At 36.7% G+C, this 24,514-nt stretch overlaps 4 protein-coding genes across 5 annotated transcripts; 3 read left to right on the forward strand and 1 right to left on the reverse strand.

Annotated features, from left to right (window-relative positions):
* The first annotated feature begins 241 nt into the window (after positions 1–241).
* On the forward strand, positions 242–6,716 carry LOC18592256 (mitogen-activated protein kinase kinase kinase 1-like). The gene is made up of 9 exons (XM_018126137.2): positions 242–1,440; positions 2,497–2,581; positions 2,710–2,772; positions 3,647–3,804; positions 4,343–4,415; positions 4,526–4,585; positions 5,268–5,378; positions 5,859–6,106; positions 6,276–6,716. The coding sequence occupies exons 1-8, from the start codon at positions 431–433 to the stop codon at positions 6,066–6,068; spliced, it is 1,770 nt and encodes a 589-aa protein (XP_017981626.2). The 5' UTR covers positions 242–430; the 3' UTR covers positions 6,069–6,106; positions 6,276–6,716.
* Positions 6,717–7,601: 885 nt separating this feature from the next.
* LOC18592257 (forkhead box protein, putative (DUF1644)) lies at positions 7,602–12,139 on the forward strand. 2 transcript variants are annotated; one of them, XM_007018884.3, is made up of 3 exons: positions 7,602–7,918; positions 9,541–9,697; positions 10,903–12,139. In XM_007018884.3, the coding sequence occupies exon 3, from the start codon at positions 10,916–10,918 to the stop codon at positions 11,849–11,851; it is 936 nt and encodes a 311-aa protein (XP_007018946.1). In that variant the 5' UTR covers positions 7,602–7,918; positions 9,541–9,697; positions 10,903–10,915; the 3' UTR covers positions 11,852–12,139. The 2 variants fall into 2 exon arrangements, with proteins under 2 accessions (XP_007018946.1, XP_007018948.1); XM_007018886.3 differs by lacking the exon at positions 9,541–9,697 and having other exon boundaries at positions 7,603–7,918.
* A 332-nt stretch (positions 12,140–12,471) lies between these two features.
* Positions 12,472–13,576, reverse strand: LOC18592258 (uncharacterized). The gene is made up of 3 exons (XM_007018887.3): positions 13,146–13,576; positions 12,864–13,025; positions 12,472–12,771 (listed from the first exon to the last, which is right to left on the reverse strand). Exons 1-3 carry the CDS (start codon positions 13,440–13,442, stop codon positions 12,712–12,714), a joined length of 519 nt encoding a protein of 172 aa, XP_007018949.2. The 5' UTR covers positions 13,443–13,576; the 3' UTR covers positions 12,472–12,711.
* Positions 13,577–19,016: 5,440 nt separating this feature from the next.
* On the forward strand, positions 19,017–23,828 carry LOC18592259 (nitrate reductase [NADH]-like). Its single transcript, XM_018126128.2, has 4 exons — positions 19,017–20,152; positions 20,260–20,400; positions 21,155–21,387; positions 22,312–23,828. The coding sequence occupies exons 1-4, from the start codon at positions 19,174–19,176 to the stop codon at positions 23,641–23,643; spliced, it is 2,685 nt and encodes an 894-aa protein (XP_017981617.1). The 5' UTR covers positions 19,017–19,173; the 3' UTR covers positions 23,644–23,828.
* The last annotated feature ends 686 nt before the right edge of the window (positions 23,829–24,514 follow it).

The raw sequence follows: 24,514 nt of genomic DNA on the forward strand, positions 1-24,514 counted from the left end.
TCGAACTAAAGGGGAGGGGCATATTTGAGATATTCCATTTTGACAGCTGCCATAAGGGGTCTACTAATGGTGCACGCCGCCGTAGAGAATAAACCAGCGTGTTTACGTGGCAAGACGTTGCAGAGTTGGCATAATGGTCCCACCTTAAGCCAAACAAAACAATCCTTCCAAAATTTTCACCTTTTCAAGCCGACACGTGGCACCGCGTATAACCCTTCTCTCTCTTCCGACGGCGTTTACCAGTCTCGCTGTCGCGCATTTGATCTTTTCTTTTCTCTTTGAGTCAGCTCCTTTTCGATCCCATTTTTCTCACCTAAATTTTCCCACGAAAGTTGCAGAGAAAAGAAAATTTTATTTTTCCTTCTAAAGTGATATTTTGGAAACCCTAGATTACTTTAATTCTTGAGATTTTTGATGGATTTGTCTCCATATGCATCACTTGCAACGATTCTTCAGTGATAGAAGCGGCATGGACTCGAAGAGGAGCAGAAGAAAGCCGAGACTCGATCGCCGCAATGCATTGAAGCACGTCGATTACGATGCAGCGTCTTTTTCTTCGTCTCTTGAAGATTCCTCTTCGTCTTCTTCTCTAATCACGCGATCGCTCGATTTATCGGATAAAACCAGCTTCCGTATCCAAGGAACCGACGGAGAGTTCGACCTGATTTGTCGGAGTTTGGGCTTTAGTGGGCCTGAAGATTTTTCCATCCCAGCCGACGCTTGGGAGGCCCGTAAAATCCGATCGTCATCGGATCTTCTACCCCGGTCCAGATTAAACCGGTTGGATAGTCCGAACGAAGAGACAGCCAAGGAAAAAGACCGCACTGAAGTGATAGTTGCTGAATTGTCTGACAGGGTTTTGGATACTGAGTTGACTCGGGATGACTCGGTCGAGTTGAAGTTAAGCCAGTGCTACTTGTCCGATAGAATTGTGGTGGATGCTACTACTACAACCAAGTTAGAGTTAAACGCGTGTTGCGTAGGTGTCAGCGGAGGAGGAAATAATGGAATTAAAGGGGCTAGGCCGCCGGTTTTAAAGCCACCGCCGGCGGTGATGAAGCTACCGGTAATCGATAACGCGTGCTCAACTTGGGATTTATTTAGGGATTTCGCCCCCGAAGACGATAGTGGGTGTTTGGTTCCAGTTCATTCACTTTCCTCTTCCGATGAGGAAAATGAAGAAGGTCAAGAAGAGGAGGATGGGGTTAATGTTGGAAATGATAAGCAGGAGGCGAGTTTAATGAGAATAGGGGAGACAGCGGTTCTTTCAGAGTCATGTTCGTTTACGACTTCGAATGACGATGATTCTTCCAGTTCTACAACGGAGCCTACGTCGAATATTTCACCTAATGGTAGGTTCAAAAGGAACATTACTTATTGGGAGAAAGGTGAGCCTCTGGGGAATGGATCATTTGGATCGGTTTTCGAAGGAATTTCTGAGTAAGTGATGGCAACTTTATTTTTATGTTGATTAGATGTATGTTTTAGGTGAATTTCATTGCTTAGATGTAAATTTTTATGTTATTTTCGAGTTGATTTATATATGATATGTGCAAATTATTTTGGGTACCACCTTATTGCATTGAATCATAGTTTGGTTACTTGGGGCGGCACCTTTTTAGAGATTAGAAAGCATCTAGGTTGGGAGGTGTTGTTAGTGTTAATTAAGCATCCAGAGAAAGCGCCTTCCTATGGCCCCTTATTTCTTTAGAAACCATCGTTTTACCTGTTTGAGATTGACGTTTGAGATTGACGTCTTCATGATGGTTGCATCCTTAGATTGCTAGATATTATTAATATAGTGAACACCAATGGTGACTACTTTTTGGACATCTCATGGTTTTGCTGTCTCAAACTTGAAGGGGTTGATGTGATTTTAGTCTTTAGATTATCTGCTTTTAAGTGTTACTTTGTTTGCTGGTTGAAGTTTTGCATAATTGATATACCCGTGTAGGCATTTTTTGTGGGCAATTTGTGGATTTTTTTTTGCTCAATAATTTGTGGATTATTAGGAACTCCTGTCTCTATGCTGAGTAGTTGCACAGAGAGCTAAATACCTGAGTTAAGTTCATCATCATTTTCATTTGCTTGTAAGTGCATGTTGATTGTCAATTTCAGTGATCCTGTTTGGTTAGGAACTGTTTCACTTTAGATATCTTGTTCTATGGTTGATTTCAAGATGATGGATGTAGTTGTTTACTATTTTTTAAGAGTTAAGAAATATAAATTCGGGGCAACATTGCACTACTATCTTTGAGATATGGAGCTAAGGCAGAGATTTTGGATTGTTTAAGCTATGAGATGGTATTTTCTTGGAGGCACAGGAGGAATCATTGGTCATAAAATCTTTCAGAATAGCATCGGAAAGCCTATTTTATCTTATTATCAATTTATTGTTTGTCCACTGTCCAATAATTATGTATTACTTATGTGAGGAAAGAGATGCTTTCTTTTAAACATGCTTTACTAATTATTCATCCATTCATTTCCCTGTAGTGATGGATTCTTCTTTGCTGTCAAGGAAGTTTCGCTGCTTGATCAAGGAAGTCAGGGGAAGCAAAGTATTATCCAACTTGAACAGGTGAGACTGATTTTGTCTTTTACTTCTTTAGATACTCATTTTCTTTTGTGCTAATTTATCTTTTTCTTGAAAAATCCGTTTTTTTCTTGTCTCTGTCTATTTAATTTCTTGTTTCCTTTCTTTTTCAGGAGATTGCTCTTTTAAGTCAGTTTGAACATGAAAATATAGTTCAGTATTATGGCACGGATAAGGTACTAATTTCTGACATTTACCTTGATTAATGGAATTGATTACGTAGATATTCTTTTACTTTAACAAAATTGGATATGATAACCAATTAAACAAAAAATTTGTTCCTTTTTTTTCTTTTTAAAGTATTGTAGAAGACAAAAATCAGCTTATTATTTGGCTACTTACACACTTAACTAATTTGTGATTCCATTTGTAACATTTAAGCCTCCTCTCTCCTATGTTTAGATATTAAACATAAGATTCTCACTATAGCCATTTGCAGTGTAGTTTGATTTTTTTCACCTCAGCAGGAATTTGTTATTTAAAAATTAAAATTGACAAAATGTGCATTTTCACAGAAAATTTTTAGTGGGAAAAAGAAAATGGCTTATCTCGGGGGCAAAGTTTAAGTTTTCTAAAAAGAGTGTGTTAAAATATATAGAGCTTAATTTCAGGTGGGCTTTTGCATGGTTTTCCCCTCTGAGTCATCTAAAAGGGTCTTTTGTTGCTGGTGTTTGAGGCTATTTTGCTTTGCTAATTTCTAGTGTTATTGCAATATAATGTTTGACTATTAAATATCTACCTTACTTAGTTTATTCTTGCATTATAAGAAATGCCTAAGTGCCAAAGTTTGTGTTTAATAGATGTAGCCTTTTCTTGTTTAGCTATAGAGAGTTGATTGACAAAAGAATTCTCATTCCATTGCCAAATATTGAACAAATAGCAAACTGTTGATGAACGTAAATCTCTATTTGATGTCTGCATTTTGGAACATTATCCTGTTAGTTATTATATGTTGGGTTGTCAAATACCTTGGCTTAATTGGATAACCATTTAGTTTAGCTTATTTGTTAATTGTCTACTTTTAATGTATTGATATTATGGTCATTGCAGGATGAATCAAAATTATACATCTTTCTTGAGCTTGTAACCAAAGGCTCCCTTTTAAGTCTATATTCAAAATATCATCTCAAAGATTCTCAAGTCTCTGCATATACAAGACAGATTTTGCATGGATTGAAGTATCTTCATGACCGAAATGTAGTTCATAGGTAAGTCAAGAGACCTTTTATGCTGCTGCTGCTTATTTATTTACATGCCACTTAAAATTTTTGTTTGTTAGATCTAGCCAAATCTGAATTTTTATTTGTACTTTAGTTATGTGTGTTTCTTACTTATCTTTGACCACAGCAAATTGCTTCATATGCTCAATATAACCGTTTAATATAAACATTGCTTACTGACCTGATGGAAGTTCTGATTCCTTATTTATTTTGTGATCTGCCATAGTGAAACATTATACCTGTATGCATGTGTAATATTTTCTTCTGAGAGGACATTTTAAGGTCAAGAATATGATTTACTTTGATCATGGAAGTTTTTCTCAACATTTTACTCGTTAATATTTGTTTTTGTTATTCCCTTAAGGTTGGATGCCTTCTTGATCTCTGTTCTCTTCCCTTATTTGGTGTTTGTTATTAATCAAGTTTTGACCTTGAAAGTAAAGTTGTTTGTTTTATGTTATACCTAAGTTACTACACACTTTGAATTTTATGCTCTGAAGGCTCATCTCCTGGTTTATTGATACAGAGATATTAAGTGTGCAAACATTTTGGTGGATGCAAGTGGATCAGTGAAACTTGCTGATTTTGGATTGGCAAAGGTTTTTGTCCTATCCTAAGACTTTGATCTTCTTCTTCTTTTTTTTTTTTTTTTCTAAATAGCTTCTAAAATGATCATATTTTTTATATTGGTGGTGGTTTTTGTTTTTAGGCAACGAAGTTGAATGATGTTAAATCATGCAAAGGGACGGCATACTGGATGGCCCCTGAGGTTTGCCTCTATTCTTTCCTTTCAGAATTGATAACCTGTTATGGCTGTTGTTTGATTTACATGACATTATCTGTTTCTTCTGTATTAGAGAAACTGCTCTAGGTATCTAGCTTATAGGAATACTCAAAAATGACTATGGTGACAAAATAAATATGACATACACTCTTAGCAAATACATCTCTTCTATGTTAGAAATACTGCTGGAGTTATCTAGCTCATAGGAATAGTCATCTATGATGGACAAAAGAATTGGTGGCATACGTTTTTAGCAAATCTCTATACTGGACAAAAAGGTGTAAATCACTCTTGATGATCCACCATCATTTCCTGAGGCCTCATTGATAGGAACATGATTTAATATCATGAGGCTGCTAGATTTTATTTCCTTTTTCTTAACATCTAGCCACCAGTAATTTCTTAGCATATTTGTATTGAGGTTAGATCATTTTCATGGACTGGTAGTTGCTAATGTTTGATGATGGCACTTCTTCCTTTCAGAAATGCTGCTGGGCCTTTTTAGGTCATTCCTGAATGATGTCTTCAATTCCTAGTTAGATGGGTTTCAATACGTTTTCTCTAGAAATACAATTATTGTTGTTGTCTTTGCTGTTGTAATAAACTTTGTGAGACAGACCACGTTTTTACTCTTACTGAATTCTGATTATTGGCTGTTGAATTTCAGGTTGTCAACCGGAAGGGTCAAGGGTATGGACTTCCTGCTGATATATGGAGCCTTGGTTGTACTGTGTTGGAGATGTTAACTGGTCTGTTTCCATACTCTCATTTGGAATGTGTAAGTATCACTTCTTCTTGATACTGGCATGACTTTTTTGATAATAAAGTGAGTATAAAAATAAAAAGAAAAAGAAAAAGACAATGGCAACCAGATATTCTGGAAATTTTTATGTCGTCATCACCAGATCATAAATTCGCCTATTGAATTTTTAAGCAATGAAATTGGGTTTTTACCATGTGGCGTTGATTGATTGAAGCGTGTGTAGTGTAGTAGGATGCCGGGCATAAAATGTCTGGAAAAGCAGGTTGGAAGAGGAGGGGGAGGGTTATTCCAGTTTGTTTCATATAATTTCCTTTCTTGTGCAAGAAATTTGCTGGTTGTTCTTGTATATGAGTTGTGTCTTGTTTTGATGCCGGAGAGCTAAGAACAAGTGTTATTGTGGAGTTAAAATTTTATTCCCTCTTTTTTCATGTAATTGTAACATTGTATTAATATTGTTCTGTTATTAATGACATCTTTTTGTGCAACTCAAAACAGATGCAAGCATTGTTTAGAATTGGCAGGGGTGAACCACCACCGGTTCCTGATTCTTTGTCAAAAGATGCACGAGAGTTCATCTTGCAATGCGTACAAGTCAATCCAGATGCTCGGCCAACTGCTGCTAAGCTCTTACAGCATCCATTTGTGAAGAGGCCTCTACCAACGCACTCAGGCTCAGCATCTCCTCATCTTGGCCGACGGTTTTGATTTTTAGCCTTGAAAACTAAGTTGCAATAAGAAATGAGGTAAACATTTTCCTCTATCATATGTTTATCCATGTTGATTAATATTAATCCTGCCATTTGCAAGTGAAACTTGCGTGGTCCTTTGAAAGTTATGCATTAGATTGTTGCCTTTCACTGAGTCCAGTTGATTTTGATTTTCACATGCAAATGTTTTTGCTCTTGGAAACAGCTCCATCTATCACAACGAAGAAGACAAGTTTGCCTCCTCAAGCTCTAATGCTACTACCTTTTGGATTTTCTCCCAAAGACTTGAGAGTCTGAACATAGGTAGGCCAAAACAATTCTTAAGCATTGCTATGGCCTAATGGCCTTGCCATAGATCTCAATCTCCATGATAGGAATCATATTTTCACCTGGTTCTTGTTCCTGCAATGATGCTTTGCAGAGCGGAACTGCTCTTAAATTATTTGTTGTCATTTCATTTTGTCTGTTGTGGAGTTTGATGTAGCGAGTCTTTTCTTCTGTTAGATTTTTTTTTTCTTTTAACGGGTGAACAGTGTAGGGTCAAGCTGTAGGAGAAATTGTTGGTAACAGTTGGAAAAGAAACACTATTTGTATATATGTATCTCATTATTGATGCAAATGAATAGTAGTTTGTTTATGTACACAACCAAGTCGTGATTTATTGCTTGCTCTTCTCTTGATGTCCCTCTCCATCACAAAAAAGTTTTCACTTATGTTTGAATGGATGTAATTTTTATATTGTATTTTATACTTTGGTTTAAATTTATGATCAAGAGTTATAATATTCGTTTATTTTCTTACGATATACTTTATTAGCATTAATTTTTTTTTTATTTTTGAATCAAATTAAAAATATAATAATTATATGGATAAATTTAAATCTCGTAGAGATTTTTTTAATTGAATATGCTTCGCGTTATATTTTGAGCCAACTGTATTCAGAGCGGGGCCAGTGGCAAAGGCCTAAAAATGAGGGTCATTATTGCGTTTTCGGCCGAAAGGCCCAAAACCTGGCCGTGATAGATCCCAATTTTCAAATTGGTACTGGCTGCCTTAGTGGTGGAGGCGTATGAGAGTTTGGTTAAAATGAATTCTCAATGTTGAAAACAAACATACGTAGATGATCTGAATGGGTACATGAGTTTCATTTGGTTGACATAAGCACCCAAATATCGATTAAAAAGGTCAAATTTATTAATAGAATAAAACTTGCAGCACTGGTTTGCATAGACCTTTCAAATTTGACAAAATGTATGTACCTAATCCGGAAATTCATGTACTTGAAAATTGGTTTAAAAGCCAGGTTAATTGAACATTGAGCAATCACAATCAGACAGTAGATCGTCTAACCACTATTTTGTGAGACCGGGCTTCATTATGCACCCAATGTATAATTCAAATATAGAACAACAAAGGGAATTGAAAACTTTATTATTTGGATGGGGCTTTTGCTTGGGCCTGAATATCCGGTCCACGTAATTAGTATCTAAACTTGCGTAAAAATATCGACATGGTGGCGTGGCGTTATAGTTAAAAGCAGGCAAATTCAGAGAGAGAGAGAGAGAGAGAGAGAACAGTAGTGTGACTGAGAGAAAGAGAGAGGGGTAAAGACGTCAAGTAAAATCCACTCTCCACAGCGCCAGAATCTGCTGCAGCGGTAGCGGAAACCACTACTTCCCTACGCAATCGCTATCTCCCTTCCCTTCCCCCAATTTTTTAACCTCCCCTCTTCCCTCTCTCCCCCTCTCTCTCTTTTTTGTTTTTTAAATTTTCTCCCAATATTTTCTCTCCCTCTTTTTTTTTTCCCCTTGTATTCAAAAAATTTCGAATCGACGGTTACATATCCAGGTACGCAAGATTCCGATTTCCCTTTCGATCTCTACCGTCGATCTCTCCCACATTCATATCTTTTGACTGTCAATTCCGTTTTCTCAATTTGGATTTTATTGCTCTTGGAGATGTTGCACCTCGATCTTCCGTGTTCTGATCGCGCTTTAAATTTTCAATTTTTTTTAGCATAGGGGGCTTTAAACAATGGCTGCTTTTACTGCTGCTTTATTTTATAATTTAATCAGCTTTCACACTCTTTTTGCCCTTCAATTGCGTCTTTGATTAGAAAATTGGCTTTTATTTCTGTCTCTTTTTTTGCATTAATCCGACAATGTTAATGATTAATTGATGTTATAACTGTTTGCTTCTTAAGATTTTTCATTTTCATTTCCCCTTTTGAATATTCCTGCACGTTTCCTTGCTTTTGTTAATAATATTTTATTTATGTACATGATTCAAGTTTGTGATTGGAATTTTACAAACTAAACGCTGACACTCTATTCCATTAATTTTTGTTGACGTTTAGTTGATTAATTTAGTGGTTATTGGAGGAGAATCAAAAACAAAATTATTGCTTTCAACGATTTAAGAGTAGCACTTTAGTTTTTTCAGGACTGGTTAGGAACGAATTGACAAGAACTTGGTGTTGTAGTTCAAAGGATAGGTATACACTTGAAACGTTCATTTGCCGTGTGTAAAAAGTTTATTCTTCTATACTTTTCGCTATAAAGTGTAATCACTGTATAAGAGCTAAACCTTATTTATTGCAAATTATTCTGTGTTTTGCTTTTAGGCTCTACTTTTACCAAGTATGGTTTTTAAACGTGGATGGGGTATGGCGTGCATTTTCGATTGGGATATTCCGAGTATCATACCCTTTTTTTTTTCTTTACACTTAAATCAGTATTACGTCTGTATGGTCGATAGGTTGATGGAAATGGTGCTTGTTGCAAAATTCATTTTCATCTTTTCCCTTGTTTCCTCCTATCTTGATTGTAATGAAAGAGCAGTCATTTGTATGGGTCCTATGGGAATGCTGTGATTATTAGAAATGCATTTTTTAACTTCTTACTTAAGATGTGGTTTATCAGTAATTTTGGAATATTTCATTTCTCAAGAAAGCTGTTGTTTTTCATTACAAATGTTTTATGTAAAAAATGGTGGGCAATGTCAGTGTGCGAGTGCCTTACTCCCTCTGACCAATAATTTTGGGCTTTATATGTGTTTTAAAAGTTTGTAATTAAATTATTTTAAAAAGTTCTTTATAGTGTAGAGCTTGATTCAAAAGTTGACTTACTTTATACTATTTTGTTTGGAAAATTTTAAAAATAAAGGAACACTCAAAAGTTATGGGATGGAGGAAGAATTTTACAGACTGAATTAATTGGTCAGTCATTTTTTTACTTGTTAACTCTATTGAGCAGGCTTTTCACTATGCTCATAAAGAGTGTAGAATCATTTTGTGTTTATGTTAGTTCTTCTGCTTAAACTTGTCTTCAAAGTTATACAAGCTTTATCTTAATCCAAATTGGGCCTTGCATGTAGTAGATTTATGTCCCTGGAAAATGGAATTTAAAAAGAAAGTTGTTAAATATAATTTGATTATGATTTCCAGATAATTTGCAAAAGGTGCTATGCAGGTAAAATATGTACTTGTAACCAACAATTCTTTGGTGAATTTGATGGAACCTCACCAAGAGGTCAAGGCTTCAAACGGCTGGACCGTTTCTTGATCTGGTGGCTGCCATCCAATACATGCTATGGGGTGGGTTAGGATAGCCCAGGGTGTAGGGCAAGGTAAGAGTGCTAACCGTGTAATTGATAAAAGAATGGAAAGTGGTGATGGCTTTAAACCATTATTCCTCTTTCATATTTTGTTTGGCACCGTGTTACTCCTTTCCATGTAAACTAGGCCCCCCATTTTCTAGTTTCACTGGGCAAGGTTGTTTCCTGCTTTGAAATATTTTTCTTGATGAGACTTGCCCTGTATATAAATTCCTTTTGTCTTATTTTTTGTAACATTCAGTTGTCTCATACAAAACAAATAAAAAAAGGTAATTTGGTTACACAAATAAATCAGCCCTTGTATATTTCTTTGAAGTGTTTTTAGAGGCCTTGTTAGTGGAAGTATTAGTAATAATTTCAACCATCATGTGTCATTGACCAACAACGACAATTGGGTCTCTGATAATGTGACACTCTACTTTTGTCCTATATTTTTGATCATCTACTTAGTGAATTGGCCTTTGTGGATTTTCTTAGTATTGGAATTTGGGTGTATCTCATCTAAGAACTGGTTTTCAGAAATTAGGTTAGTGCTGAATATTGTCAAACTGGCCTAGAAGTCTTCTCTTGACAGATCCATCTGTTTATTATCAACTATGGTTCCAAATAATGCCTTTGTCTGAATGTTGTTAATTGGGCTCAGGATATACCTTCTTGCAGGTAGTGCGTTCCATATTCTGCTTTAACTAGAGATCAAACTGTTACTTGTAAAAGCCTACAATTTCCGTTTTTAGGCAACAAGAACATTACCTATGCTCAAACAGTACTTCAACTTTTTTAGTCCAGTCTAGTTAATGGTCAATAAATATTGGTTGATGTTTATTAGTTTTTAATTTTTAAGCATTAGTTTCCATTTTTTGTTGCCTTAGAAGTGACAATTCTTTAGCATGTTAGGCGTCTTTTTTTGAGAATATGCACCCATTCTAACAATAAACTCTCCTTCCCTAGAGACATAGTTACTTAGTTGTCCTAGGCTTTATCCCTTTTTTCCACCCAAAACAAAGAACATTTTAGTTGTTATTTTACATGTTTCAAAGTTTATGCTTGGTAATGCCTGTAAATTTTAGTAGGCTCTCCCATCAGAAAATATGGAATATGTGATCAAATTGTTCTTAATCTTGTGTAAAGTGCAAGGCATAGATTAATCTTGTTTATGTTTTTACAAAAATTTGTAGTGCTCAATGATCTGATCCTTCTCCCTCTCTCTGCTGCTTCAGGTTTAATTTGTGAATGGCCAAAGTTAGCAAGGTGCAAAAGTCTGGTTCTAGTCATAAAAAGGTGAGTCCTTTTTTATTGCCATCTTATCCAAAGAAGGCTGGCAAAGGATCCCGAAAGAAAAAATGCTCCAAAGCTTCAGAGAAGAAAGATTGGGAAGCTGCAAAATGTTCAGTTTGTCTGGAGTTCCCGCACAATGCTGTTCTCCTCCTTTGTTCCTCTTATGATAAGGGTTGCCGCCCATACATGTGTGCTACTAGCCGGCGCTTTTCCAATTGTCTTGAGCAATACAAAAAGGCCTACACTAAAGTAACTTCAGTTGACAATGGGTTGGTGGATAATGCAAGTCTTGATTCAGGTGGGGGGCAGCCCACTGAAAAGATGGAAGTACCGGAGCTTCTGTGCCCGCTATGTCGGGGACAAGTTAAGGGTTGGACAGTGGTAGAACCTGTACGAAAATATCTCAATCAGAAAAAAAGGGCTTGCATGCAAGACAAGTGCTTGTTTGTTGGAACTTACAAAGAACTCAGGAAACATGTTAGGGCAAAGCACCCATTGGCACGACCTCGAGCAGTGGACCCTGTTCTTGAAGAAAAATGGAAAAAGTTTGAAAATGAGAGAGAGCGGAATGATGTGATCAGTACAATCATGTCATCAACACCAGGGGCAGTGGTGTTGGGGGATTATGTTATTGAGCCAGGCTATCGCGGTATCTACAGAGATGAATATGATTCAGATGACTCTTTAGACGATGGTTTTCTTCATCTAGATTCATCTGCTCGCTTGCCTACTAGATTCATGGACTATGGTCTGATTGAGGATGATGACTTTGGGATGCACCAAGCTTTTCGTGCTGTTGCCCCAGTAGCTCGTACTCGGCCTGCTCGCTTGTTGGGGTCAGTGGGACTAAGGCGAATCCCTAGGGTTCGAGGACGTAATGGGAGTGGGTAACTTGCTACAAGGACTGGACTCTTTACTTATCTGTGATTCAGAATATCTAGATTTATTTGCAGCTGCCATCACATGGTGGAAATTATACCTTGATGTGATGTAACATTGATAGCAGGTAATGAACAGAATGTAGGAAAGTCAGTCATTGGTAATTAGGTGTTTAGTCGCTGAGGCGAACAAAGGTATTTTAGCTGTCAGTTCCCTCATAGGTATATGTCTCGAATTATGGTTTGGTCTTGCATAGCGGTTACTTTGACAGCAGCATAAAATGAAAACATTCTTTCTGTACTCTTTGTTTTAGAAGCAACTGGCAACATATCTTCATGTTGCACTCTAATGGTCCTTAATTCTCCGGGATATTTTTTCTTTAGTGTACAGCTTCAAGAAAAAGATTCAGAGGAGAATCAACAATTCTTTGGTTTAGAGTTCCATTTAAGTGAACTCTCGATCAATCTATGATTTTGAGATTTGCTTATTTATTTCTATCTCATGAATTTGACTTGTAAAACCTTCGTCATATCAAGTGAGGTCAATAGTTTGGGCTTTCCTTTTTTTTTTTTTTCTTTTTAATCACTAGCATTGCATTCATATCTTTTCACTCGCATGAGAATTTAATTAAGAAATAATTTTTTATATCATCTAAGATAATAATTAGGGATTTGCAAAAAAAAATAAATAAATAGCAGTTGGTAAATATTACAGTTGAGTAACAAAGAGATCGCAAATAGTGGATTGAAATACGTGCGCGAGACCGTGTATGCCGGGAAAGTGGCCATCGGTTTAGGCATGCAAAATGGAACAAGCTGCAGCAAATTCCCCACCCTTCTCGTATGGGATCGCGATTGCTTTCCGTTACGATGTTACCCTTTCTTCCGATGCCAAACAAAAGATAATCCTTTGAACATCCGCTTCAGTTTTCTCTGTGGACAACAAGGTAAAAATATGATGAATGAAACGATTTAAGTCTTTTCGAAGAAAGAAATAAATATCATAATAATATATACAAATTTACCCAAAATTTCCTTCTCCCATGTTTCTTTTTCTTCCCACTAGTGTTGCGTGGTTTATCCTCCTCAGATGCCATCCGTTGATACTTGCATCGCCGTTTTGCCTTTCCGAAAATTCTCAGAAATGAAATCCCAAGTTTTCTTGGTGTGGTTGGGCATTTCCAATTCTGTTCATCATATCATTCATCATTGTGATAATGCTTTTTTCTGCTGTGCTTGCGTGGATATGATATGTATATACGGAAGAGAAAAGGTAAAAAGAAACGCCAGAAAAGAAATTCAATCACCTTTGATTTGTGCCTGCAACTCTTTTCACCCCATCGGAGTAGCTGATCGCCGTTGTCTGCTGCTCTCAGCTCTTGAGTGTAAGCTAGGAGCTGAGCCCGCCGATCATAACCTTGGCTTCTCTTGGGGTTCCTGGAATCTGGGTTTGGCTGAATTTTCTTGTTAGGATTGGATTCTGAAAGTGGTCGGATGATCGAAGGTGATTCTACGTACGTAGTTATGACAACTCCGTTCGTGTTGGGCATCTCTTTTGCACTCTTCTTCTTCTTTTGATCTGTATTTCCTTGTTGCTTGCTCATGGATTCGGTAGGTTGTCAAAAGAGAAAGTTGGCTGCAAATGTAACAGCAGTGTGCATTCCTCTCATGGACCCTCCCTCATGCCATGCCAAGAGAAGGGGAAAGAGTGCAAGGCAAATGATCTCTCAAGTCCTAATTAAGATATATAGGGAAATTGGGTTGTCATAATTAACTACCTCTTTTGTTGTTAACTTAAAAGATGAAATTCGTAAATACGTAACACAGAGAATCTCATCATAATGAATACGATGCAAGGTGATTTCACCAAATATAGAATGCAATGTGGATTTGGTCACTAACTGCTTATTTGTTTTTATTCTCGTCAATTTTTTTCCTAAAGTATTAATAATTCCTGGGCTTTTTTTTTTCGGACCATTCCAAAACCGAACTTCCTCTGTTTGAGATGAAACATATAATCTCAATCGGCTTGACCCATGAAATAGAAGAGCAATGGAATGTGTGTTGGGCATTAAGTTTGTTGTGATTTTAAGGCCAATGAAGGGCTTAGATGGAAGCCAACTTTGGGCTTGGATTTGATGTCGTTGAGTAGTCTGGCTTGAACCGAATTTGCTGAGGAAGCCCAATAAAGAAAGGAGGGAAGATATTGTTTTGCCTTCTTAGCATTTTGGAGTATTGTTGCTGATATCATGATATGAACTGGCCGACTGTGTGGTTAACAGGTTAGTCACCTAGAGGCAAAAAATTACTAAAACCCAAATCAACAAATAGCAGGATACCCCTGCTTCAAACTCCAAAGAACTCTACTTGCTTTAGGAAGATAATAATATTTAATATAGAGAGAAAATCAGTAAGATTTCAATATTGAAATTTCATATAGTCTGAATCAATCCAAGAAATTAAAAGAAAAAAAAAAAAACCCAACATACAAAAGCAGAATCATTGTTTAGTTGTCAAGTCACAAGCAAAAATTCAAGGCCTATCAAAGTGCAGTCAAGTGGTTGGTATGATGAATGCATTCATATTATTCATAGTTGATTTGTCACACTTAAATGTCATTTTATAACTTTGCCTTATTTTATCTGCAATGCAATCCCGTGTGTCAAGTTGCAAAATTAGCCAAACCATAAAAATCCTCTAGGCATTATATTATTTCCCATTGGCTTCAAGATTAATTAGGTTAACTATATATATACATATAACCCAAGCTTCAAATTTTTTTCTTAATGTTTGGACCCAAAAGTAATGCAGCAAAGTGATAACTCTATTATATAGAGTTATCTTGCCATATTTTGAGTGATATATTGGCTAAGTTTTTGAGTTTAGACAAAGTTGTAAGTAGTTTTCTTTTTTTTTTTTAATTAGTTAACTTATGATTAAACTAGTTACTCCAAATTATTTTAGTTCTTTTGTATGGTAAAAATGCCTATTTTAGTTATGGCTGATTTAGTTCCTATGTTTTCAAGGTCCTCAAAAGATAAGGCATCAAGTGGTAATGAATGGCACAAGTTGGCCAGGTGCAAATTTCATTGAACATGCAGTGATATTTCAGACATAATTCAAGCTACAGAAGTCCAATCAACGTGATTCTTAGACCATTGAAAAGCTAAGAGGAATGATTATAACTTTTATATTTATCACTTCGCCTAGTTCTGATCCGAGCATGGTCAAAATTGCATTAGAAATGGCTTGACTGTAGTAGCTCTACACTAGGCAGCTTGAAAAAAAGAAAGCATGGAAACAACGAGCATAGCGTTAATCTAAATTATAGTGGATATTGTGTCTTTTATAAAAAGTGGATATAGTGGATAAAAAAAAAAACTTGGATATTGTGTTGGTTTATTGCTTATTTTCTATGAAAATATTGATGTTTACTCAAATTTGAGTTTATTGCCCATTTATTTGCTTGATCACCATTTAAATGTATCTAAGTATTTAGATGACACTTGAGAGAGTTAATCTAAATTAACTCTTTTCTAAGTATTTTCTAAGTATTTCTTTGTTGGATTTATGAATCAACTGTCTATAATTGCTTTGCTTTTGATCATGTTTTCTTTGACAGTACCTGTTCCCTAGTTCTACTTGTCTTGTGATATTGATCTTGAAAAAGAGAAGAAAACAATCTTCTCAGGATCTTGAATCGAACAGTGTGCTGATGCTTGCTTTGCTGTTGGTTTCTTATGATTCTATGGGATGGAATGTCTTATTGCTTAATTAACTTAAAATATATATAGAGGGCAATGACTTAGCTTAATTATGGTCATTAGGAAAAGAAAAATAATACATAGTCAATCATATGGTAACCCGGTCTTTGAAATCGACAATGTCTACTATGCATCATCAACTTTTTCCCTACCGAGCCAATCAGCTTTGAACACATGCTTAAGCATAATGAACAATTGAACGACATTCCTGCTTCTTTTATAAAATTTGAAAAAGAAGTATGGAGGCAGCCATGTAGGCAGGGCTGGTGAATATGAGGTGCTACTTGACCAAAAATCTCATGCTACAGGACCAAATAAAAGGTATGGCTTTTTTTTTCTGTACAGCAAGAAAACTGTCCTAAACCAATAGCAAAGCCATACGAAAAAGACCGAACATATTCTCTTCCAAATCTTATCCCCCGCCCCCCCCCCCCATATTATCTTTGATGGAGTATTTTTTTATCTTTTACTTACCCTTTTCCAGGACAATCCCATCATACAAATGGTGAGGAGGAGCCGAGTTGTTTCCCCCAACCATGTTTATATTTAGAAAAAAAAACCTTAAAAGAACTAAAAAAAAAAAAACATTAAAAGGAATTGAGAAAGTTGCCCCTCAATCTATGGACCCTATTCAAGTTTGACACAACTTTTTTGTCTGCTGGCAGTCTACAGATGAGAGCCAGCAGAAACCAAGGTGGCTCAACGCTTCACCAAGGGCCAATATCTCATTTCCCCCTCAATTCCCTATTAGCCGCCCCCAGTCTTGACTCTGTTCTTTGGTGACCCTTTCCATTTTTGTTACCTTTACCCGTACTCTCTCTTTCCTCCTGCCATCAAAACCCGCCCCACGTTTTTGTTCATTGGCCGTTGGCCTCTCCCATGCGCCACTTCCCATTGCCCACAAAGGCAATCAAATTGCCCCTTTGCTCATTTGCTACACCTTTGGCCCCAACCCGGCTTGACCCTCGCCTGCTCCCTGTCCTTCTCCCCACCTTCCTTTTAACCCCTTTTATTTCTTTTTTACCTCTTAGTTGTCTAAACAATCTATTCTTTAATTAATTAGGAGGACTCTCTTTATTATTGTCTTTGCTTAGCCTCTTAATTATTGTCTCGCCTCATTCAAATCCAAAGAATCTTCACATTTTTAATCTAGTCTAGTCTAATCTCCTTCCATTAATCAAGCTCATTAAACTTTTAATTAAGCCTGCCCTAACCTTGTCGCCACATGTATTACTTGAATAATAATCTTACTACTTAGTTTAATACCCTTGTTGTCACGGACCGACAACAAAATTTCCACAAATGGGTATTACTATTACTTTTTGTTTATCGTCTTATTCCATGTTCATAATGTAAATTTTACCAAATATCTATTAATTTATAATTATAAAGTAAAAATTTACATTAGTTATATTTTCTAATTCGATTTATAAACTAAGGTTGGATATTAATATCCAAGGTGCTAATTAAATAGGCAAAAGCGTTTGATCCGAAAGCAACTTATTTGCAACTTCCTAAGTCTTAGCATTATAAATCCATGCTCCTACCTTACCAATTGGACCATATCCCATTTTTGACTTTGCAATGCTAGCTATAACATAATACTAATAAAAAAGAAGTATAAATATATAAATCTTGCTTGTTTTTTGGTGTCTTTCATCATGCAAGGAAAATGATTAAATTTCCATGCGGCCAAATTTTGTAGCCTTTTTTTCCCTCAACATGACTAGTCAATAGGACATGCCAGGCTATTTCGTGAACAAAGTGAAGCGACAAAGGCAGGTTCAGAAAGGCAACCACATTATTATCTTTTATGAAAATAGATATTTGATGATAATGATATTTCTTAGCTCTGATTTTTTTTAATTATTTTTTGTGGTAGAAAATAATGAGAAAAAAAAAATATGACAAATATATTTAGACCCATACGAAAATTCTTATCTCTTTCGTCAAAAGTGATGAAAATTGACAAATAATTCTATTTCCAACCTTAAATTTTTGGTTTAAATGATTTTAGTCTGTCAAACTTTACTTCTTTTTCATTTTTCTCCTTTGGTATGGAAAAAATGTCAAGATTTATTCAACATATCAAGTATAGGGAAACAAAAGAAAATCCTGCATGAACAATATTTAGGCAAAAGGGTTGTAGATATGACCCTCAAATAATAAAGTTTTTATTTTCTAATTCCTTTTGTGTAAGCTTAAATAAGTAAAAGGTAAGAATCGTTTTTGTCCTACTGAATTTAAAATCAGTGGCTAAATTACTTCAAGGTTATTGCTTGTAAGAAAGGATTTCTGATGCAACAATGATCCTTGACCGTACAGCTAGTCGTCTTATTAATTTTAGGGAAATATATAAATACGAAGGCTCGTATACCTATACTCAAGTCACATTCTTTGATCAATCAAACCACTTGCAAACATATCATTTTGTCTGGTAAATTTAATTATAAGATCAACGACGATTTCTTGTCAACGTTGAATGATTGAATTATCAACCTTACATACTAGGATATTAGTTAATTAATTTGAGAGATTAGGGAATTCAAATTTTTTTTTTAGCAAAAAAATCATGCGTTAATTATTGAATTGAGACTTTTTTAATTATTTTTTTAAAGCTATGGGCTAGTTAAATGTTATCATAGTAAGAATAAACTTAAACGTAATCCAATAAAGATAAAGAGGTAAAAGCATATTGGCTTTTTAAATGTTATTTTGTAGTCATTTGCTTTTTATCCAAATGAGTAAAAAAATGATTTCTCAGTCTGACGAATCGGATACATTGCATCCATAAGAGGAAATTGGCTTTAAAATTGTTTGGGAGTACAGGAATTCAAAGTCACACTGTTGATAATGGTACTCTTTTTTTCCCCAGATACCAACACTTTTGTCTTCCAGGAAAGTTACCATCCAGCCAGTGTTTAACTAATCACTGGATTAGCTTTATGAAAGCCACATGAATACTAAGCCGATAAAACAAATCCCTTTGGCAGGAACTTTACTCATCATCAGAATACATTTAAATAGATGAATACCCAGCACCAAAAGTGGATGGATCCTTCGTTTGTAAGAAGGATGAGTAGTGAAAATATATAAAAAAAAAAAAAGGTGGACGGTATAACCTTAAATGGTGTATATTTATTTAGCCTGATGCGATCTGCAAAATAATCGTGTGGCTATAGGGGAACCCTACTTGCCTTCTTGACCCACCACCGCAGCCACTTGAGCCGACGCGACGCCAACCATCGAGCCAAAACAAAATTTCTCTCTCATGAAAAAAGGGAGATTAAACAAACAATCTGTAAAGAGAAAAACAGCTTTGATGTCGCTAGATTTATAATGCAATCGTGCAATCGTTTAGGGTCCCATTTTCTCTTGACACGGTTCTACCCCACGAGCCTATATAAAGCCTTCACCCAAGCTTCGTTCATTTTCTCAGAGGAACTCAAATCCCAAAAAAAAAGGGTATAGAGTGAAAAAGAAGTAGAAAAGAAAAGGAAAAAAAGAGTGAGAGAAAAGAAAAGAGGTTTTTGCTTTCTTTCCTCCTTCTCTTTTCAAGTAACGCTCCATTATGGCGGCTTCGGTCGACAATCGACAATTCAGGCGCCTTGAACCGGCTTTGAACGGTGTTTTTAAGCCCTTGAAGCCCGGTCCAACCCCAACCCACCGCCCTGTGAAACATGTTTTCGTGGACCAAGATTATGACTCTTCCAGCGAAGATGAAGAGAATGAGGCAAACCATTACAAAGACATGATCATCAAATCCAACAGGGAGCTTGAACAGTCCATCTTGGATCCTAGAGACGAAGCAACCGCTGATAACTGGATCGAGCGTAACCCTTCCATGGTCCGTCTCACAGGGAAACACCCTTTCAACTCTGAAGCCCCCTTGAACCGTCTCATGCACCACGGCTTTATCACCCCTGTTCCTCTTCACTACGTCCGTAACCATGGTCCAGTCCCTAAAGCTTCATGGGACGACTGGACTGTCGAAGTGACCGGTTTGGTTAAAAGGCCGATGAAGTTAACCATGGACCAGCTTGTCAACGAGTTTCAAAGCCGTGAGTTCCCGGTTACCCTCGTTTGCGCTGGAAACAGACGTAAAGAACAAAACATGATTAAACAAACGATTGGCTTCAACTGGGGCGCTGCCGGAGTTTCCACTTCGGTGTGGAGAGGTGTACCATTGTGTGACGTGCTCAAGCGATGTGGGATCTTTAGTAAGAGACATGGGGCCCTCAATGTGTGTTTTGAAGGGGCTGAGGATTTGCCAGGTGGCGGTGGTTCCAAGTATGGAACTAGCATAAAGAAGGAGTTTGCTATGGACCCGTCTCGGGATATTATCTTAGCTTACATGCAAAACGGTGAGTGTTTAGCTCCTGATCATGGCTTCCCTGTTCGGATGATCATTCCAGGGTTTATTGGTGGGAGAATGGTGAAATGGTTGAAGAGAATTATCGTTACCACCCCAGAATCTGAGAATTATTATCACTATAAAGATAATAGAGTGCTTCCTTCTCATGTTGACGCAGAGCTAGCCAACGCTGAAGGTACATAGAAAAAAAGGAAGAAGTTTTACATTTTCTATTAATAGAGCAGTAAAATTACCTTGCATGGGAAAATGCTGATAATGAAACATGTGATGTAATGTTCGCAGCTTGGTGGTATAAGCCAGAATACATCATCAATGAGTTGAACATCAACTCGGTGATAACGACACCTTGTCAGGAAGAGATCTTGCCAATCAACTCATGGACGACTCAGAGGCCATACAATATGAGGGGCTATGCATATTCCGGTGAGTTAACAGAGATTTGTTTTTCAAATTTTCTCGCTTTTTTTAGGCTTTGTTTTCAAAGGGAATCTTTTGGTCTTTGTCTCCAATTGGAATCATCCGTACAAAAGACCTCGACATGGTTTGCGTTAGCTTAGGTCCATGCACCACTACAAAACTGGACAAGACTTAAGGTTGTCCTCTAATAGATGCCCCTTGCCTATTTTTTTAATTCATCCGATCGATGGGGAACCTTTTGTCGTAAGTACTGTAGATTTTGGTGCACATGAAAAACCTTGATCATCATTTTTTTTTCCATAAAATGCTACTTTTGTTTGTTGGCTTGACTTACATCAAATCCTTTGGAATTTTTTTTAATTTGGCTTTTGGCCGTCATATTGATAGGAACATGGGACAGATACAATGTGTTTTCTTTTTTTTGGGCTTATCATTTGGTGAGAATAGCTGCTGGTTTCAGTGCCAAATCTCAAGAACCCCGTAAAACTTTGAAGAGCCAATCTTTCTAAAGAGAAATGATTTCTTTGCAAATGGCAATTTCTGTTCTGACATTACCGACAAAGACTAAAATTTATTTTAAGTTTAATGGAAGAGAAATCAAAGACGTCAGGGAAAATGTAAAATGGCAAAGTCGTTTGGTTGAAAACTTGTGTGCTGGAGAGTGCAAGTTGTGTTTTCCCGTTGTGGGAAGAGTCGTGGAAATGAAAGTAATCTCCTACATTAACGTGCTTTGTTTTTCCTGGGGTGAAATTGACAACAGGTGGAGGGAAGAAGGTGACACGTGTTGAAGTGACAATGGACGGTGGTGAAACGTGGCAAGTGTGCACGCTGGACCACCCTGAGAAACCCAACAAGTATGGCAAATTCTGGTGCTGGTGCTTCTGGTCGCTGGAGGTGGAGGTGCTCGATCTGCTTGGAGCCAAGGAGATAGCGGTTCGAGCCTGGGATGAGACCCTCAACACCCAGCCCGAGAAGCTCATTTGGAATGTCATGGTAAGAACTTTTTTATGGCTTTTTTTATATATGTTTTTTTTTTAAGGATAAATACCGAGTATATTCTGTAGTAGTAGTAGTAGGGAAGTAGCTATCACATCAATCTTGATCATCCAGTGCAGTTCTGACACGTGTCAACAAAGGGTCGAAAGTGGCTTGTAGGACACTTGCGGCCCATTGGGGATAGCCAGCTAATGTTAGGTTAGTTGGCTGGAGCCATAAGTCCCTACTAGCCCCTGCATGGAGGAGGCTATGGCGTGTGGTGGGATTGTGTGCCTTCATATCCACCCCATGGGGTTACTTCTAAGGCCAAAAAAAAGACGAAAAACAATTTAAAGTTTAACTAAAAATCAAAAACAAACAAAGAGCCAGATACTCTTTTATAGTGTCTGATTCTAATTTTGCATAAAAAATATTTAATTTTTTACAAAATTAAGAGCTTATTTGATTTAATTTTTTAAATTTAAGAGTTATTATAAAATTTTTATAAAAAATAATAACTTTTAAAATTAAATTAAAATTATTTGATAAAATTTTTTATAAATTTTTTTTAGAAATTATAATTTTTATTAAATTATTATAAAAAATATTTTTTTTGAGAAGGTAATATTATAATTATTTTTAACAGATTGAGATATTTTTAAAATAAAAATAAAAATTTTCTTATATTTTTAAAAGAAGAGAAAAAAAAATTCTTTATAGGAGTTTTTCTTAAATTTTTTTTTAAAATTTTATTTTTTAAAAAAATTAATTTTTTTAAAAACTTCTCAAAATTTAAATTTAGTCTTATTTTTACTTTTAAGAAGTAAATAAGATGAAAAAAAATCATGCTAAACAAGTACTAAGAATGCATAGTTATTTTTTAAGGGAAAAATAAATGGATGAGCTCTAATGGATTTAATGAATGGTTTCATAATGTAACAGGGAATGATGAACAACTGCTGGTTCCGTGTAAAAACAAACATATGCAAGCCACACAAAGGAGAAATCGGCATTGTTTTCGAGCACCCAACGTTGCCAGGCAACCAATCCGGCGGATGGATGGCAAAGGAACGACACCTCGAAAAATCGGCCGATGCAAACCCAAGTCTGAAGAAGAGTGTCTCATCTCCTTTCATGAACACTGCCTCCAAAACGTTTTCGATGTCCGAGGTCAATAAACACAACTCCGCTGATTCTGCTTGGATCGTCGTCCACGGTCACGTTTACGATTGCACTCGGTTCCTCAAGGATCACCCTGGTGGCACCGACAGTATTCTGATCAACGCTGGAACCGATTGCACCGAAGAATTTGACGCAATTCACTCCGACAAAGCCAAGAAAATGCTAGAAGATTATCGGATCGGTGAGATGATCACGACGGGTTATGCTTCGGACTCGTCTACGTCATCGCCTAATAACTCCGTGCATGGGGCATCGAACTTGAGCTTTTTAGCTCCTATTAAAGAAGTTGCGCCAACAAGACCTGTAGCGCTGGTTCCACGTGAGAAAATCCCATGCAAACTCGTCGAAAAAACATCAATCTCTCACGATGTTCGTTTGTTCAGATTTGCACTGCCATCGGAAGATCAAGTTCTAGGATTACCCGTTGGGAAGCACATATTTCTGTGTGCTACTATCGATGATAAGCTTTGCATGAGAGCCTACACCCCAACTAGCACCATTGATGAAGTGGGCCACTTTGATCTAGTGGTCAAGGTTTATTTCAAAGGGGTGCACCCGAAATTCCCTAACGGAGGGCTCATGTCACAACATTTGGACTCTCTGCCACTAGGGTCATTTCTAGACGTGAAGGGTCCTTTGGGTCACATTGAATATACGTGCCGTGGCAATTTCATGGTTCATGGCAAACCCAAGTTTGCCAAGAAGCTGGCAATGTTGGCTGGTGGGACAGGTATCACGCCAATTTATCAAGTCATTCAAGCTATCTTGAAGGACCCCGAGGACGAGACAGAGATGTATGTGGTGTACGCGAACCGAACAGAGGACGATATTTTGCTGAAAGAGGAGCTGGATGGTTGGGCTAAGAAGCATGATAGGTTGAAGGTGTGGTACGTGGTGCAAGAATCTATCAGGGAAGGATGGCAATATAGCTTGGGATTCATCACGGAGAGTATTCTGAGGGAGCACATCCCGGAGGGGTCCAACGACACTCTTGCCTTGGCTTGTGGGCCGCCGCCAATGATTCAGTTTGCCGTGCAACCTAATTTGGAGAAGATGAACTATGACGTCAAGGATTCTTTGTTGGTTTTTTAAAATTATGATAAGTCTTGTGGGATGGATGGGATCATGCAGTTTGTGTATATATGAATATTATAATCCCTTTGCTTTATTTATTTTCTTTTTCTTTTTTGTTTTTGTTTTAAATTTGTTTAATCCACTGTTCCTTGTATTAGTCTTATTTTTCCCCCTTGAAAAGTAGAAAGGCAGTTGCTGGAAAAGATTGACTTTTCTCTTTAGTCTTTTCAATGAGCAGCAACAGCTCAGTTAGAGTAGTACTTCTCTTGTAGAGAATGATGTATATATATAAATCAAGGGTGCTGTTCAATTCAAAAGAAGAAAAATCTTCTTGTGTCAAGTTCTATATATATATCGTTTTCATCATAAAAAATAATTCCAAAGTCTTGGCTGAAATATCTAAATTTTATACAACTAACTTCAGAGATTATTTAATTGGTGAGAGGTTTTGTTTGTCATCATCGTGGTCTGAGTATGATTTTTTTGAATTTCTCTTTCAACTCAAATTAACGTTAGTTTTGGGTTAGGGATTCAAAGTATACATAGTGAGCAGTATGAGTACATCCCACTCGCTGACCAATGAATTTATTTGAAGTTGATGGCACTCTGGCAAACAGGGACAACTAACATGGATTGAGCAGTGAGGAAACAGTGAAGGATGATAGCTTAGAGGAAAACAAACGCAGTTTCAAATTTTCTTTAATCGATTTGTTTGTGTAATTCAAATATATTCATCGATTCCCATTTCACTAACTACTTGATTATATCTAAGAAAAAGTCGCTTCACAAAAGTTTAACAATGATGAGTCTAATGTAAATTGGGCTTTCTATACATGATAAGTTGTTCTCTAGCAAATGATACTAAAATTTTCTTTGCCGTATTCAGAAC

The sequence above is a fragment of the Theobroma cacao genome, chromosome 8 (assembly GCF_053813885.1).
Source record: "Theobroma cacao isolate CCN51 chromosome 8, ASM5381388v1, whole genome shotgun sequence".
NCBI classification, from domain to species: Eukaryota; Viridiplantae; Streptophyta; class Magnoliopsida; order Malvales; family Malvaceae; genus Theobroma; species Theobroma cacao.